This window comes from Salmo salar, chromosome 13, assembly GCF_965601325.2.
Source record: "Salmo salar chromosome 13, fSalSal1, whole genome shotgun sequence".
In the NCBI taxonomy this organism is placed as follows: Eukaryota; Metazoa; Chordata; class Actinopteri; order Salmoniformes; family Salmonidae; genus Salmo; species Salmo salar.
The window spans coordinates 17,837,501-17,854,962 of record NC_138303.1 but is presented as its reverse complement, the minus strand read 5'-3'; the positions used below and the strand labels follow the sequence as shown (position 1 = coordinate 17,854,962).

Genomic DNA, 17,462 nt, shown 5'->3' with positions numbered 1-17,462 from the left:
GCGATTCCTTGCATCTTATCTCCTTGCCTCCTTTCCAGGTGTATTGGAGGTTCCCCCTTTTCTCCAATGCACTTTGAGAAGGAAGCGAGGAGTGGAATCAATGTAAGATGAATAGAAAAAGAGACAGTCTTGACTTATTGACAGGAAACGGGTGGTTTTGGGGCATAATGCTAGCAGAAATCAGGCTATTAGACTGAAGAAATTGATGCTTGGTTGGGATGTTTATTTTGTAAGTGAAAAATCATTATATGCATAGTTCAGTTGTGAAACAATACATAAGGAAAATGCTTGCGTACATTTAGAATAATTAGAAGACAGAAATGTTGAAAAATAGTTTAGGTTCGGTAACTTCCGGAAGACAGCAAGAGATTATTTTGAACAAATAAAAGCTTTCTTTTCATTGTGCCCTGTTTTGTTAATATCTTATAAAACATTCTTAAATACCACAAATATAACACCTATGGGACCAACAACAGTGACAAAACGTTAGGTTCAGGTTATGAAACACAGTACAAGTCATGTCATTAATGACTTCCCACTTGTTCCCATTTTGACAAAGGTGTAAAAATAGATGAAGGGTTAGGTCTACTCAGTTACAAAAATAATGATACAGTGGTACAGATCTGACCCCTAGCTAGTCCCCTTTATATATAAAACGTGTGAATTCGCCAAAAGGTCTGGGAGGACTTCAAAGGTATAAAACCAGTTTGTCACTATCTGCTTTAAACACAAGGATAGACGGTTCAAACTCAATTCCTGGTAAACAATATTAGCCTTCAAGAAAGACGCTTGTTCTGAATTTGGTCCCTTTTGGAAAAAACAAGAAATTGTCCCAGAATAAAAAAAGTTGTACATATTTAAGTGTCACCTTATTTTTCTATCCCAGTGTAAGGTCTGTCTTAGGGAAGGCCCAGTGTAAGGTCTGTCTTAGGGAAGGCCCAGTGTAAGGTCTGTCTTAGGGAATGCCCAGTGTAAGGTATGTCTAGAGAAGGCCCAGTGTAAGGTATGTCTAGAGAAGGCCCAGTGTAAGGTATGTCTAGAGAAGGCCCAGTGTAAGGTATGTCTAGAGAAGGCCCAGTGTAAGGTCTGTCTAGAGAAGGCCCAGTGTAAGGTATGTCTAGAGAAGGCCCAGTGTAAGGTCTGTCTAGAGAAGGCCCAGTGTAAGGTATGTCTAGAGAAGGCCCAGTGTAAGGTATGTCTAGAGAAGGCCCAGTGTAAGGTATGTCTAGAGAAGGCCCAGTGTAAGGTATGTCTAGAGAAGGCCCAGTGTAAGGTCTGTCTAGAGAAGGCCCAGTGTAAGGTATGTCTAGAGAAGGCCCAGTGTAAGGTATGTCTAGAGAAGGCCCAGTGTAAGGTATGTCTAGAGAAGGCCCAGTGTAAGGTCTGTCTAGAGAAGGCCCAGTGTAAGGTATGTCTAGAGAAGGCCCAGTGTAAGGTCTGTCTAGAGAAGGCCCAGTGTAAGGTCTGTCTTAGGGAAGTTTCCCCTTGTTAAAAATCCAGTGTATTCACTATTCTAGTGTATGTAGTAGACAACACGTAGATATGACCGGACATAATGGTGTCTAATGCAGAGAGCTGCAGAGACCAAACATAATGGGGTGTAATGCAGAGAGCTGCAGAGACCAAACATAATGGGGTGTAATGCAGAGAGCTGCAGAGACCAAACATAATGGGGTGTAATGCAGAGAGCTGCAGAGACCAAACATAATGGTGTGTAATGCAGAGAGCTGCAGAGACCAAACATAATGGGGTGTAATGCAGAGAGCTGCAGAGACCAAACATAATGGGGTGTAATGCAGAGAGCTGCAGAGACCAAACATAATGGGGTGTAATGCAGAGAGCTGCAGAGACCAAACATAATGGGGTGTAATGCAGAGAGCTGCAGAGACCAAACATAATGGGGTGTAATGCAGAGAGCTGCAGAGACCAAACATAATGGGGTGTAATGCAGAGAGCTGCAGAGACCAAACATAATGGGGTGCAATGCAGAGAGCTGCAGAGACCAAACATAATGAGGTGCAATGCAGAGAGCTTCAAATTATGCTTTTGAATGATTTGTATTATTTACAACATTGTGCTTTATTATAAACTGGATGGTTCGAGCCCTGAATGCTGATTGGCTGACAGCCGTGGTATACCACGGGTATGACAAAGCATTTATTTTTACTGCTCTAATTACGTTGGTAACCACTTTATAATAGCAATAAGGCACCTCAGGGGTTTGTGATATATGGTCAATATACCAGGGCTAATGGCTGTGTCCAGGTATTCCACATTGCGTTGGTAATATATCACACCAATTGGGCCTTATTGCTTTAGTAAACTATGTTCAGAATGTCATCTGGTACAAACTACAGTGAAAGACATGATAACTTTCAGTGCAGGTACTGCTAGATATGATGATAAGCTACAGATCAGACTAGGCAGGGGAAAGTCAGATGGGAGCATACATCTGTAAAATTAGTGTCATGATACACCTACAGTTGAAGTGGGAAGTTTACATACACTTAGGTTGGAGACATTAAAACTTGTTTTTCAACCACTCCACACATTTCTTGTTAACAAACTATAGTTTTGGCAAGTCAATTAGGACATCTACTTTGTGCATGACACAAGTCATTTTTCCAACAATTGTTTACAGACAGATTATTTAACTTATAATTCACTGTATCACAATTCCAGTGGGTCAGAAGTTTCCATACACTAAGTTGATTGTGCCTTTAAACAGCTTGGACAATTCCAGAAAATGATGTCATGGCTTTAGAAGCTTCTGATAGGCTAATTGACATAATTTGAGTCAATTGGAGGTGTATCTGTGGATGTATTTCAAGGCCTACCTTCAAACTCAGTGCCTCTTTGCTTGACATCATGGGAAAATCAAAATAAATCAGCCAAGACCTCAGGAAAAATGTGTAGACCTCCACAAGTCTGGTTCAACCTTGGGAGCAATTTCCAAATGCCTGAAGGTACCACGTTCATCTGTACAACCAATAGTAGGCAAGTATAAACACCATGGGACAACGCAGCCGTCATACCGCTCAGGAAGGAGACGCGTTCTGTCTCCTAGAGATGAACGTACTTTGGTGCGAAAAGTGCAAATCAATCCCAGAACAACAGCAAAGGACCTTGTGAAGATGCTGGAGGAAACAGGTACAAAAGTATCTGTATCCACAGTAAAACGAGTCCTATATCGACATAACCTGAAAGGCCGCTCAGCAAGGAAGAAGCCACTGCTCCAAAACCACCATAAAAAAGCCACACTACGGTTTGCACATGGGGACAAAGAGTGTACTTTTTGGAGAAATGTCCTCTGGTCTGATGAAACACAAATAGAACTGTTTGGCCATAATGACCATCGTTATGTTTGGAGGAAAAAGGGGGAGGCTTGCAAGCCGAAGAACACCATTCTAACCTTGAAGTACGGGGGTGGCAGCATCATGTTGTGAGGGTGCTTTGCTGCAGGAGGGACTGGTGCACTTCACAAAATATATGGAATCATGAGGAAGGTAAATTATGTGGACATATTGAAGCAACTTCTCAAGACATCAGTCAGGAAGTTAAAGCTTGGTCGCAAATGGGTCTTCCAAATGGACAATGACCCCAAGCATACTTCCAAAGTTGTGGCAAAATGGCTTAAGGACAACAAAATCAAGGTATTGGAGTGGCCATCACAAAGCCCTGACCTCAATCCTGTAGAAAATTTGTGGGCAGAACTGAAAATGCGTGTGCGAGCAAGGAGTCCTACAAACCTGACTCAGTTATACCAGCTCTGTCAGGAGGAATGGGCCAAAATTCACCCAACTTATTGTGGGAAGCTTATGGAATGCTAACCGAAACGTTTGTCCCAAGTTAAACTATTTAAAGGCAAGGCTACCAAATACTAATTGTGTGTATGTAAACTTCTGACCCACTGGGAATGTGATGAAAAAAATAAAAGCTGAAATAAATCACTCTCCACTATTATTCTGACATTTCACATTCTTAAAATAAAGTGGTGATCCTAACTGACCTAAGACAGGGAATTTTTACGAGGATTAAATGTCAGGAATTGTGAAAAACTGACATTTATGTAAGGTATGTAAACTTCCGACTTCAACTGTACATGTGCAATCAACAGTTTACATTTGAATCCTCTTGCCATGTAAAGACTCCCCTCTCCATGCAGCGTTTGTATTGCTTCATTGGACGAGACTGCAGAGTGGACTTGGGCGGAGTGACTAATTCATTAATGTCCTAGAATAACTAAATGCATAATTAATAAGATCACTTTTAAACATGGCTATGGAATACAAGAAACTAGGTATAAAGATATATTACAAGTCAAAAGAATAAAAAACTATCCATAAATTCCAAATAAAATAAATCTTATGAATCCAATAAAACCCAGTATATTATAGATTTAATCTTAACTAGACAGTGTTTCAGACAGTTTGCTAAGTAGTGTTTGAGCTTTCATTTGATACCAAGCGGCTAATTTATGTGGTCAAAATAGGGCCTACAGAGTTGGTATAAGTAGTGGTTGGTAGACAGTTGCAGAGCAGTTTCTGCCTGCTGCAGGACATCCAGGAGATTAAGGCCAGGATCCAATCCAGACCGCGGTGGACCCACATTAAAGCGCTTGACATTTAAAGGTAATCAAAGATAGTGTATAATGAAAATGTCTTAAAAAGGCCGTTTACCATTGACATTTAAAAAAAAGTTCCTGTCTGTTTAAGTAGGCGTTCCCTCTCTGGTGTGAGCATGCTTTCCCACATAAGCTCACACGGGAAAGCATGCTCAAAGATGGTCACGTGAGAGAGGAAACACCCACTTACACAGACAGAAACCTTGACAATTTTTTTTCAATGCAAAACTAACCAATAACAGCTGGCTCTGGTCTACTTATCCCCTCGCTCGCCCCACCCGCCCGACCAGAAAAAATTATCCTGTGAGATGTCTTGCTTTCTTTACCGTCTCTGAGGTAATTTCCGATTGAGCCGACATCAGCAGCGTTTACCTTGAATGCAATCTATTCGAACCCAGCAACATTGCCTTTAAAAGCTGCATTGTTGACTAGAGTGCTCGGATTTAATCTCGGGCCTAAAGGTGAGTGAGCAAGTGCAAATGGGAGAGAGAAACTAGTGTATCTGGAATGAGGGAGGCCATACGCTGCTAGCTGCTGGAGGAGAGCACTGGCTCCTTGGGGAATAAGACAAAGCTGATCACAGATACTGATCCTTGGTCAGTTTTGTGTTTTCTCCCTAATGGTTAAAGATGGGAAGGATTTGGGAAGGCTATGCTGATCCTAGATCAGTTTCTAGCTGCCATGGCCCTTAACTGTTAGCTACCGGAGGAGAGTACCAGGTCTGGCTCCTTAGCCCCCTCCTGCCCACTGCTGCTTAGCCCACAGCCCCCCGTCAGCTCTGGGAAGAGGCTGGCCCCGGCTTGGGGGTCGGGGGAGCCTGGAGAGGGGCTCATACCCGGTTTCTTAGGAACGGGGGGCGGGTAGCACCTCTCGGACCGAGGGGTGAGGGGCGAGCGTATACCTGGGGACAGGGGTCCTCCAGGCGAGGTTTTCCCCCCAGGAGGGGAGGCTGCCAGGCTCCGGTAGTCAGTCCCAAACGGAGAGCTGTTCAGTGGGGGAAGCTTGGCCCCTGCCTGCTGGCTGGTGAAACGGGACAGGACCTGGGTGACGGTGTTTCGGGCTAGCTGCTTGGCCGTGCTGTTCTCTGAGGGTGGAGGGATGGGGGTGGTGGTAGGGGACAGGTCCCGTGGGGAGAGGGGAGCCGTGCTACCCTGCTGGAGCTGCTCCTGCTCAGCCTGCACCTGGAACTTATGCCTGGCGGCGTGGAAGCGCTGGTTGACTCCAGCCTGGTAGGAGGACGTGTGGAAGCCACCGGGGCTGACCAGACGCTTAGCCAGCGTGGGGGAGGAGATGGGGGAGGAGGAGAGGGAGGAGGAGGCCGTGCTGGAGGGGGAGAGGTTGGGGTGAGGGTGGCAGTGGGGGTGAGGAGGGTGAGGGTGGAGAGGGGAGTGAACACTTGCTCCTGACTCGTTCTCTACCCCACCGTTCTCCACAGCACCGCCCTCCTGAGGGGGGTTAGTGTCCCGCTGAGGGTTAGGGTGATGCCCGTTGACCTTTGAGACAGGGGTCACTTTAGGGTCGACGCTTGCCTTCCCATCAGGCTCTGTCTGGCTCGAGGTGGACACTGCCGCCGCTGACACCGCCGCTGACACTATCTTTGAAGGAGACTGTTTCACCTCCTTCACCTCCTTCACCACAGTCTCCTGTGCCTTCCTAACCATTCCTTCCTCTCCTGCTGCCTCCAACCTCCTCCTCAGCTCCTCCACTTCTCTCTCCAGCCCCTTGCTCCTCTCCTCTTCTCGTCTGATCCTGGCTCTTAACTGTTCCCTCTCTGTGTCAAACTCAGCCAGCTGGCTCTCTGCTCTGGCCTCAAGCTGCGCTGCTCTGCCCTTCTCCGCTTCCAGGGCCCCCCTCAGGCTCTCTGAGGTACAGCTCTCCTCCTGGATTCGCAGGCGGAGCTGGCTGACTCTCTGGGCCTCCTCCAAGGCCTGGCTGGTGGTTCTCTGGAGCTCCAGGGTTAGGTCCGAGGACAACTGCTGCTGCTGGGACAGAGTTTCCTCTGCCAGGCCTACTGCCCTCTCCTGCTCCCTCTGCAGCCTACGCACTGCTGCACGCTCCACCTCCAACTAGAAACACACAGAGAGATAGAGGTTGATATTTCAACTTTCAACTTCCCTTAGCACATTTTTTTGTAATTCCCAGATAGGAAAGGATTTGCTGCAGGCACACCTGTACGTGTATTTTCCTATTCGCACTGACTTTGCTGATAACTTCTTTATTGACGGAAAATGTACTTGCTACGACTGTGATATGTTGTTGTCTCACCTAGCTACAGTATCTTAAGATGAATGCACTAACTGTACCTCACTCTGGATAACAGTGTCTACTAAATGAGTGTTTTCCAACCCTAGTTCTCCAGTACCCCCAACAGTTTCATTGTACCCCTGGACAAACACACTTTATTCAACTCATTGAGGGCTTGATGATTAGTTGACAAGTTGAATCAGGTGTGCTTGTCCAGGGTTACAATAAAAAGGATTACTGTTGGAGGTACTGGAGGACCACGGTTGGAAAACACTGATAAATGACTAAAATGTAAGGCACACGAGTGACATATTTGAGCGGTTTTCTCGTCTGACCACATGGAGGAGTCAGAGTCTAGGAGAGTGGAGATATACTTCTACCCATAATACTGCAGAGTGAGAGATACACACGCAGTATAGTCGTGGCCAACATTTTTGACAATGACACAAATATACATTTCCGCAAAGTTTGCTGCTTCAGTGTCTTTAGATATTTTTGTCAGATGTTACTATGGAATACTGAAGTATAATTACAAGCATTTCATAAGTGTCAAAGGCTTTTATTGACAATTACATGAAGTTGATGCAAAGAGTCAATATTTGCAGTGTTGACCCTTATTTTTCAAGACCTCTGCAATCCGCCCTGGCATGCTGTCAATTAACTTCTGGGCCGCATCCTGACTGATGGCAGCCCATTCTTGCATAATCAATGCTTGGAGTTTGTCAGAATTTGTGTTTTTTTATTTGTCCAGCTGCCTCTTGAGGATTGACCACAAGTTCTCAATGGGATTAAGGTCTGGGGAGTTTCCTGGCCATGGACCCAAAATATCGACGTTTTGTTCCCTGAGCCACTTAGTTATCACTTTTCCTTATGGCAAGGTGCTCCATCATGCTGGAAAAGGCATTGTTCGTCACCAAACTGTTCCTGGATGGTTGGGAGAAGTTGCTCTCGGAGGATGTGTTGGTGCCATTCTTTATTCATGGCTGTGTTCTTAGGCAAAATTGTGAGTGAGCCCACTCCCTTGGCTGAGAAGCAACTCCACACATGAATGGTCTCAGGATGCTTTACTGTTGGCATGACACAGGACTGATGGTAGCACTGACCTTGTCTTCTCTGGACAAGCTTTTTTCCGGATGCCCCAAACAATTGGAAAGGAGATTCATCAGAGAAAATTACTTTACCCCAGTCCTCAGCAGTCTAATCCCTGTACCTTTTGCAGAATATCAGTCTGTCCCTGATGTTTTTCCTGGAGAGAAGTGGCTTCTTTGCTGCCCTTCTTGACACCAGGCCATCCTCCAAAAGTCTTCGCCTCACTCTGCGTGCAGATGCACTCACACCTGCCTGCTGCCATTCCTGAGCAAGCTCTGTACTGGTGGTGCCCCAATCCCGCAGCTGAATCAACTTTAGGAGACAGTCCTGGCGCTTGCTGGACTTTCTTGGGCGCCCTGCAGCCTTCTTCACAACAATTGAACCGCTCTCTTTGAAGTTCTTGATGATCCGATAAATTATTTGATTTAGGTGCAATCTTACTGGCAGCAATATCCTTGCCTGTGAAGCCCCTTTTGTGAAAAGCAATGATGACGGCACGTGTTTCCTTGCAGGTAAACATGGTTGACAGAGGAAGAACAATGATTCCAAGCACCACCCTCCTTTTGAAGCTTCCAGTCTGTTATTCGAACTCAATCAGCATGACAGAGTGATCTCCAGCCCTGTGTTAACGAGAGAATCACTGACATGATGTCAGCTGGTCCTTTTGTGGCAGGGCTGAAATGCAGTGGAAATGTTTTTATGGGATTCAGTTCATTTGCATGGCAAAGAGGGACTTTGCAATTAATTGCAATTCATGTGATCACGCTTCATATCATTCTGGAGTATATGCAAATTGCCATCATACAAACTGAGGCAGCAGACTTTGTGAAAATTAATATTTGTGTCATTCTCAAAACTTTTGGCCACGACTGTACTCCTGCATCCTTATACTACACAATAAATATTTTACTTTATATTTCTGTATTCTTCTACTGAAAAAGGGGTAAGGGTAAGCTTCTAAAGAAAACGCTAAATGGATTATCCCAAAACAACTGTTCTGAAAGTGCCATGTGCTGTTCAAGTGATGTTCATATCAGAATCAATCATTAGAGTGTGATATGTAAAAGTTCATGAAAAAACATCACAGACTCCTGTTGGGAACATGACTAGATTCTACAGAAACAGAGGCAGGAAAACATCAACACACACACACACACACACACACACACACACACACACACACACACACACACACACACACACACACACACACACACACACACACACACACACACACACACACACACACACACACACACACACCGGGGGACCCCTCAGGAAGCCTCTACTTATGTAAGGGTGTGTGTGTGTGTGTGTGTGTGTGTGTGTGTGTGTGGTGTGTGTGTGTGTGTGTGTGTGTGTGTGTGTGTGTGTGTGTTTGTGTGTGTGTGTGTGTGTGTGCTGACCTTGATTGGTCAGGGACAGTCATTATCTCAGGCTTTCCTGGGCCCCAGGCTGCCGGTCAGCTGAACAATAGCCTCTTCCTCCTTGTTTCCTATGGAGCCGCCCAGCCTGTGTGTGTGTGTTGTGTGTGTGTCGGCCTAGACCCCTCAACCCCACTGAGATACACAATAGATCCCCAGTCAGAGAGAACTGAGGGTACTCACAGGGCCTTAAATCAGCTAGTAGTGTGGGGGCCATGGGGGACACAGAGAAGGGAGAGGAGGGAGAGAGGTGGGAGGAGAGTGTGTTCACAGACACAGACGTGCTTGTCTGTCAAAGAGTGGAATTCTTCGCCTGATGTTTAACAGTCCCTCTTCTTACTCTGATTTTGTCTTAGACACACACACACACACACACACACACACACACACACACACACACACACACACACACACACACACACACACACACACACACACACACACACACACACACACACACACACCTGCTGCAGAAGTTTCTCCCGCTCCTTCTCCAGCATGATGGTGACATCCTCATCCTGCGCCGACTCTAGTGCGTGTCGGTGCTTCTCCTCCTCCAGATCTGCAATCACCTGCCAATCAAACAGAGGAGGACCAATCAGATCACAGATCACAAAAATAACACAGTGGGTGGATTCAATTACGCAACGTCACTTTGTTTTGAGACGACTTCACCTTGGGCTTTGAGCGGGGTACCTGGTTCACACCCGGGAGGCAGCCTGGTTCCAAAACCAATGCAATCAACTTTCACCCAGTGCAAAACACCATTAACAGTAGAAAACATCATTAATATCAACTTTCACCCAGTGAAAAACACCATTAATATCAACTTTCACCCAGTGCAAAACACCATTAATATCAACTTTCACCCAGTGCAAAACACCATTAATATCAACTTTCACCCAGTGTAAAACACCATTAATATCAACTTTCACCCAGTGCAAAACACCATTAATATCAACTTTCACCCAGTGCAAAACACCATTAATATCAACTTTCACCCAGTGTAAAACACCATTAATATCAATTTTCACCCAGTGTAAAACACCATTAATATCAACTTTCACCCAGTGTAAAACACCATTAATATCAACTTTCACTCAGTGAAAAACACCATTAATATCAACTTTCACCCAGTGAAAAACACCATTAATATCAACTTTCACCAAGTGTAAAACACCATTAATATCAACTTTCACCAAGTGTAAAACACCATTAATCGAACCTCCTCAATACTTTCAAAGGCTTTGCCATCAATGTAAACACACTCTCTCTCTCTCTTTCTTTCTCTCGCTCTCAATTAAATTAAAATTCTCTCTCTCTCTTCTCTCTCTCTCTTGCTCACTCTCAATTCAATTCAAATGGTCTCTATCTCTCTTTCTCTCTCTCTCTCTCTCTCTCTCTCTCTCGCTCTCTCTCAATTCAATTGAAAGGGCTTTATTGGCCACATTGCCAAAGCAAGTGAAATAGATAATAAACAAAAGTGAAATAAACAATCAGAAATTAACAGTAAACATTACACACACAAAAGTTTCAAAATAATACAGTCTGCCACTGTGTACTGTGTTTAGGACCAAATATCATTCTAGTTTGCTCAGTTTTTTCTGTTAATTCTTTCCAATGTGTCAAGTAATTGTCTTTTTGTTTTCTCATGATTTGGTTGGGTCTAATTGTGTTGCTGTCCTGAGGCTCTGTGGGGTCTCCCCCTCCCGCTCCCTTACTCCCGGTAGACTACTAGCTCTCTGTAACATAGAGGGCCACAAGTGGGTCCATCTCTCTCTCTCGGGGCTGGGTGTGGCTACAGTATGCCTGTCCTGGTCTGGTGTGTTGGAGACCTGGAGAAGAGACAACAGGCCCATTGTGACAGCCTGAGTGCCAGCTCCAGCACCCAACCACAGCCGGGAACAAAGACTGAGGCTGGCCCGCATTATCCTCTCACACACACACACACACACACACACACACACACACACACACACACACACACACACACACACACACACACACACACACACACACACACACACACACACACACACACACACACACACACACACACTGGTCTGGGAGGGAGGGGTGTGTGTAAGAACGCCCTTACCCTCCTGTGTCTGCTTTCTGCGGCTGCCAGCTGTCCCATCATCCTCTCCTGCATCCTTTTGCAGTGGGCCATGACCAGCTTCAGCACAGCCAGAGGGTTGGGCCCCACCATGCTGCCCTGGGGGTCTGAAGGGGACCAGTCATCCATGGTCTGGCTATCCCGCTGCAGGGCCAGGAAGGGGTCACTGAGGTCATACTGGCCGTAGCGCTCCTGGACGAACGAGTCCCTGTGCTGGGCCTGGAACACACACACACACACACACACACACACACACACACACACACACACACACACACACACACACACACACACACACACTCACACACACACACACACACACACACACACACTCACACACACACACACACACACACACACACACACACACACACACACACACACACACACACACACACACACACACTCACACACACACACACACACACACACACACACACACACACACACACACACACACACACACACACACACACACACACACACGCGCAGGATGAGACAGTCAGTATAGAGCAGCATATCAATTCACAGTGGACTGGACATGTTACATAATGTATGTATGCATGCAGTCTGGTTAGCATTGAGGTAGACCTTTCTTTACTCTGAGCAGACAGTCAGGGCCAGTGCTGTATTCCCAGCAGAGCCAGGTGGCCCAGGGTTGTGCTAGAGTTAGTGGAGGCTTTAGGCTTTAGGGGTGGCAGGTAGCCTACTGGTTAGAGTGTTGGGCCAGTAACTGAAAGGTTGCTAGATCAAATCCCTGAGCTGACAAGGTAAAAATCCCTGAACAAGGCAGTTAACCCACTGTTCCTAGGCTGACATTGTAAATAAGAATTTGTTCTTAACTGACTTGCCTAGTTAATAAATAGTAGATGGAGCCCCATAGCCTAGCCAAGGGCCATGGGGCCTCCTAATGTTTCTAGCTCTGGGCTAAACAGGACAAAAAGTTAGTGTGAAAAGCTGACTCAGCTACATTATGAAGTACTCCACCCCTTTGTGAGAGTGTGTGTCTTTTGTGCATGTCTGAACAGGAAACACAGTGTGGAATGGAAAGGAGATAGCATGGTCCCCACCACCACCACTACTGCCAAGAATAACACACACACACACACACACACACACACACACACACACACACACACACACACACACACACACACACACACACACACACACACACACACACACACACACACACACACACACACACACACACACACACACACACACACACACACACACAGTACAATGATTTAAACAACTTGGACACACTGCTACATACACCACTCACTTAATGCTGGATATACACAGACACATATTGTAACAGGCCTGTCCCACAACACAACAACACCTCAACCATTGTTCTTTCAGTGTGGGCATTAACAGATGGCCCGCCCGCCCGCACGCCCCCCCCCCCCCACCCCAACACAAAAGGGGTAAGGCCGTCCATACACCCCCGCAAGGGGCAGATGTTAACCCCTCCCAGGGGAAAGACAGGGGTGAGTGACAGGGCGAGAGAGTACTGTTACACACACACACACACACACACACACACACACACACACACACACACACACACACACACACACACACACACACACACACACACACACACACACACACACACACACACACAGTGCTGAACCAGCTGAAGTCTGTGAATGTGTGTTTGCCCGTGTGTTTGCTGCAAGACTTCTCAATCCCAAACACACAACAGTAACAATTTGTGATTGGGAGGAAAAATGTATAGTTACATCGCAATATTATTTTAGTACGATATTAAATCGATATTTGACTCCAAGTATCAATTACAAAAAAATGAAGAGTGCTAGTTGGTTGTGCCAAAACACCTGTATTCTTTCCTTATAGATTGTTCTCCATCTTTAAAATAATAGTGAGCCAATATGTTTTCAGCATTTTTATTTCTCATGCTCTCTCGTCTCCCTGTAGAAGACATATAGTGAGTAATACGTTTGTAACATCAGATTGCAATATCGAATTGCAGTACATATAGAATTGTGAATACATATTGTATCGGCACCTAAGTATTGTGATAATATTGCCTGTGGACCGGAGAGAGCGATATCAGACAGAGAGAGGGATGGATGTGTCAGAGATGTAACAACATGCCACTGAGAATTACACATGCTGCCAGGGCCACTCTACCTACCATTCCACTTCTCAACACACACATGCATGCACGCACACACCTCACTCCTGCCCCTGCCCACCCACGCATGGCAGTGCATTCCTCTCCTGGTACATCACTGTTTCACAGTGATCTCTCTCTCTCTCTCTCTCTCTCTCTAATTCAAAGGAGCTTTATTGGCATGGGAAACATATGTTTACATTGCCAAAGCAATGTAACGGATGTATCACATCCGGCTGTGATTAGGAGTCCCATAGGGCGGCGCACAATTGGCCCAGTGTCGTCCGGGATTGGCCAGGGGTAGGCCGTCATTGTAAATAATCATTTGTTCTTAACTGACTTGCCTAGTTAAATAAAGGTTAAATTAAATAAAAAATAAAAAAAGCTAATGAAATCAACAAAAGTGAGAAGAAACAAATTTAACATCAGCTAAAAACGACTAGAAATGAACAGTAGACATTGCACTCAAAAAGGTTTCAGAAAGATAAAGACATGTCAATTGTTATATTATCAGCTATGTACAGTGTTTTAGCAATATGCAAATATTAGTAGTATGAATAGTGGGGGAAGATAAATAAACAGATAAATATGGGTTGTATTTACAATGTTGTTTGTTCTTCACTGGTTTCCCTTTTCTTGTGGCAAAAGGTCACAAATCTTGCTGCCCGGATTGCACATTGTGATATTTTGCCTAACAGATATGGGAGTTTATCAATGTTGGAGGTTTTCAAATTCTTTGTGATCTGAGGGAAATATGTGTCCCTAATGTGATCATACATTGGGCAGGAGGTTAGGAAGTGCAGCTCAGTTTCCATCTCATTTTGTGGACAGTGTGAACATAGCCTGTCTTCTCTCTCTGCCTATGGCGACCTCTCTCAATAGCAAGGCTATGCTCACTGAGTCTGTACATAGTCAAAGCTTTCCTTAATTTTGGGTCAGTCACAGTGGTCAGGTATTCTGCCACAGTGTACTCTCTGTTTAGTGCCAAATAGCATTCCAGTTTGCTCAGTTTTTTGGTTGCTTCTTTCCAGTGTGACAAATAGTTATCTTTTTGTATTCTCATAATTTGGTTGTGTCTAATTGTGTTGCTGTCCTGGGGCTCAGTGGGGTCTGTTGGTGTTTGTGAACAGAGTCCCAGAACTAGCTGGCTGAGGGGACTCTTCTCTAGGTTCATCTCTCTGTAGGTGAAGGCTTTGTTATGGAAGGTTTGGGAATCGCTTCCTTCTAGGTGGTTGTAGAATTTAATAGCTCTTTTCTTGAGCAGGATGAGAGCTTCAAGTTCCTTGGTGTCCACATCAACAACAAACTAGAATGGTCCAAACACACCAAGACAGTCGTGAAGAGGGCACGACAAAGCCTATTCCCCCTCAGGAAACTAAAAAGATTTGGCATGGGTCCTCAGATCCTCAAAAGGTTCTACAGATGCAACATCGAGAGCATCCTGACTGGTCGCATCACTGCCGGCAACTGCTCGGCCTCCGACCGCAAGGCTCTACAGAGGGTAGTGCGTACGGCCCAGTACATCACTGGGGCTAAGCTGCCTGCCATCCAGGACCTCTACACCAGGCGGTGTCAAAGGAAGGCCCTAACAATTGTCAAAGACCTCAGCCACCCCAGTCATAGACTGTTCTCTCTGCTACCGCATGGCAAGCGGTACCAGAGCGACAAATCTAGGACCAAAAGTCTTCTCAACAGATTTTACCCCCAAGCCATAAGACTCCTGTTTTTTAATCAAATGGCTACCCGGACTATTTGCATTGTCCCCCCTCCTCCCCCCCTCACTTTAACTATACCTACATGTACATATTACCTCAATTAGCCTGACCAACCGGGCACATTGACTCTGTACCGATACCACCTGTATATAGCCTCCAAATTGACTCTGTAACGGTACCACCTGCATATAGCCTCCACATTGACTCTGTACCGGTACCACCTGTATATAGTCTCCACATTGACTCTGTACCGGTACCACCTGCATATAGCCTCCACATTGACTCTGTACCGGTACCACCTGTATATAGTCTCCACATTGACTCTGTACCGGTACCACCTGTATATAGTCTCCACATTGACTCTGTACCGGTACCACCTGTATATAGTCTCCACACTGACTCTGTACTGGTACCCCCTGTATATAGTCTCCACATTGACTCTGTACCGATACCACCTGTATATAGCCTCCACATTGACTCTGTACTGGTACCACCTGCATATAGCCTCCACATTGACTCTGTACCGGTACCACCTGTATATAGTCTCCACATTGACTCTGTACCGATACCACCTGCATATAGCCTCCACATTGACTCTGTACCGGTACCCCCTGTATATAGCCTCCATATTGACTCTGTACCGTAACACCCTGTATATAGCCTCCACATTGACTCTGTACCGGTACCCCCTGTATATAGCCTCCACATTGACTCTGTACCGGTACCACCTGCATATAGCCTCCACATTGACTCTGTACCGATACCACCTGCATATAGCCTCCACATTGACTCTGTACCGGTACCACCTGTATATTGCCTCCACATTGACTCTGTACTGGTACCCCCTGTATATAGTCTCCACATTGACTCTGTACCGGTACCACCCGTATATAGCCTCCACATTGACTCTGTACCGGTACCCCCTGTATATAGCCTCCACATTGACTCTGTACCGGTACCCCCTGTATATAGCCTCCACATTGACTCTGTACTGGTACCCCTTGTATATAGTCTCCACATTGACTCTGTACCGGTACCACCTGCATATAGCCTCCACATTGACTCTGTACCGGTACCACCTGCATATAGGCTCCACATTGACTCTGTACCAGTACCCCCTGTATATAGGCTCCACATTGACTCTGTACCGGTACCCCCTGTATATAGTCTCCACATTGACTCTGTACCGGTACCACCCGTATATAGCCTCCACATTGACTCTGTACCGGTACCCCCTGTATATAGCCTCCACATTGACTCTGTACCGGTACCCCCTGTATATAGCCTCCACATTGACTCTGTACTGGTACCCCTTGTATATAGTCTCCACATTGACTCTGTACCGGTACCACCTGCATATAGCCTCCACATTGACTCTGTACCGGTACCACCTGCATATAGGCTCCACATTGACTCTGTACCAGTACCCCCTGTATATAGGCTCCACATTGACTCTGTACCGGTACCACCTGTAAATAGCCTCCACATTGACTCTGTACCGGTACCGCCTGCATATAGCCTCCACATTGACTCTGTACCGGTACCCTCTGTATATAGTCTCCACATTGACTCTGTACCGTAACACCCTGTATATAGCCTCCACATTGACTCTGTACCGGTACCACCTGTATACAGCCTCCACATTGACTCTGTACCAGTACCACCTGTATATAGCCACATTGACTCTGTACCGGTACCCCCTGTATATAGTCTCCACATTGACTCTGTACCGGTACCACCTGTATATAGTCTCCACGTTGACTCTGTACCGGTACCCCCTGTATATAGTCTCCACATTGACTCTGTACCGGTACCCCCTGTATATAGCCTCCACATTGACTCTGTACCGGTACCACCTGTATATAGTCTCCACATTGACTCTGTACCGGTACCACCTGTATATAGCCTCCACATTGACTCTGTACCGGTACCACCTGCATATAGCCTCCACATTGACTCTGTACCGGTACCACCTGTATATAGCCTCCACATTGACTCTGTACCGGTACCACCTGTATATAGCCTCCACATTGACTCTGTACCGGTACCACCTGCATATAGCCTCCACATTGACTCTGTACCGGTACCACCTGTATATAGTCTC

The 17,462-nt window shown here is 45.9% G+C and overlaps 1 protein-coding gene across 2 annotated transcripts in view; it reads right to left on the bottom strand.

Annotated features, from left to right (window-relative positions):
- Nucleotides 1–202: 202 nt before the first annotated feature.
- The window catches only part of LOC106566521 (CTTNBP2 N-terminal-like protein), a 44,119-nt gene continuing 26,859 nt past the window's right edge, over nucleotides 203–17,462 (bottom strand). For both annotated transcript variants that reach the window (XM_014134619.3, XM_082959863.1), the window contains exons 3-5: nucleotides 11,480–11,716; nucleotides 9,846–9,953; nucleotides 203–6,690 (exon numbers count right to left, since the gene is read on the bottom strand). In XM_014134619.3, the coding sequence (XP_013990094.3) occupies nucleotides 5,320–6,690; nucleotides 9,846–9,953; nucleotides 11,480–11,716 (1,716 nt within the window). In that variant the 3' untranslated portion in view covers nucleotides 203–5,319. The remainder of the gene's footprint in view (nucleotides 6,691–9,845; nucleotides 9,954–11,479; nucleotides 11,717–17,462) is intronic.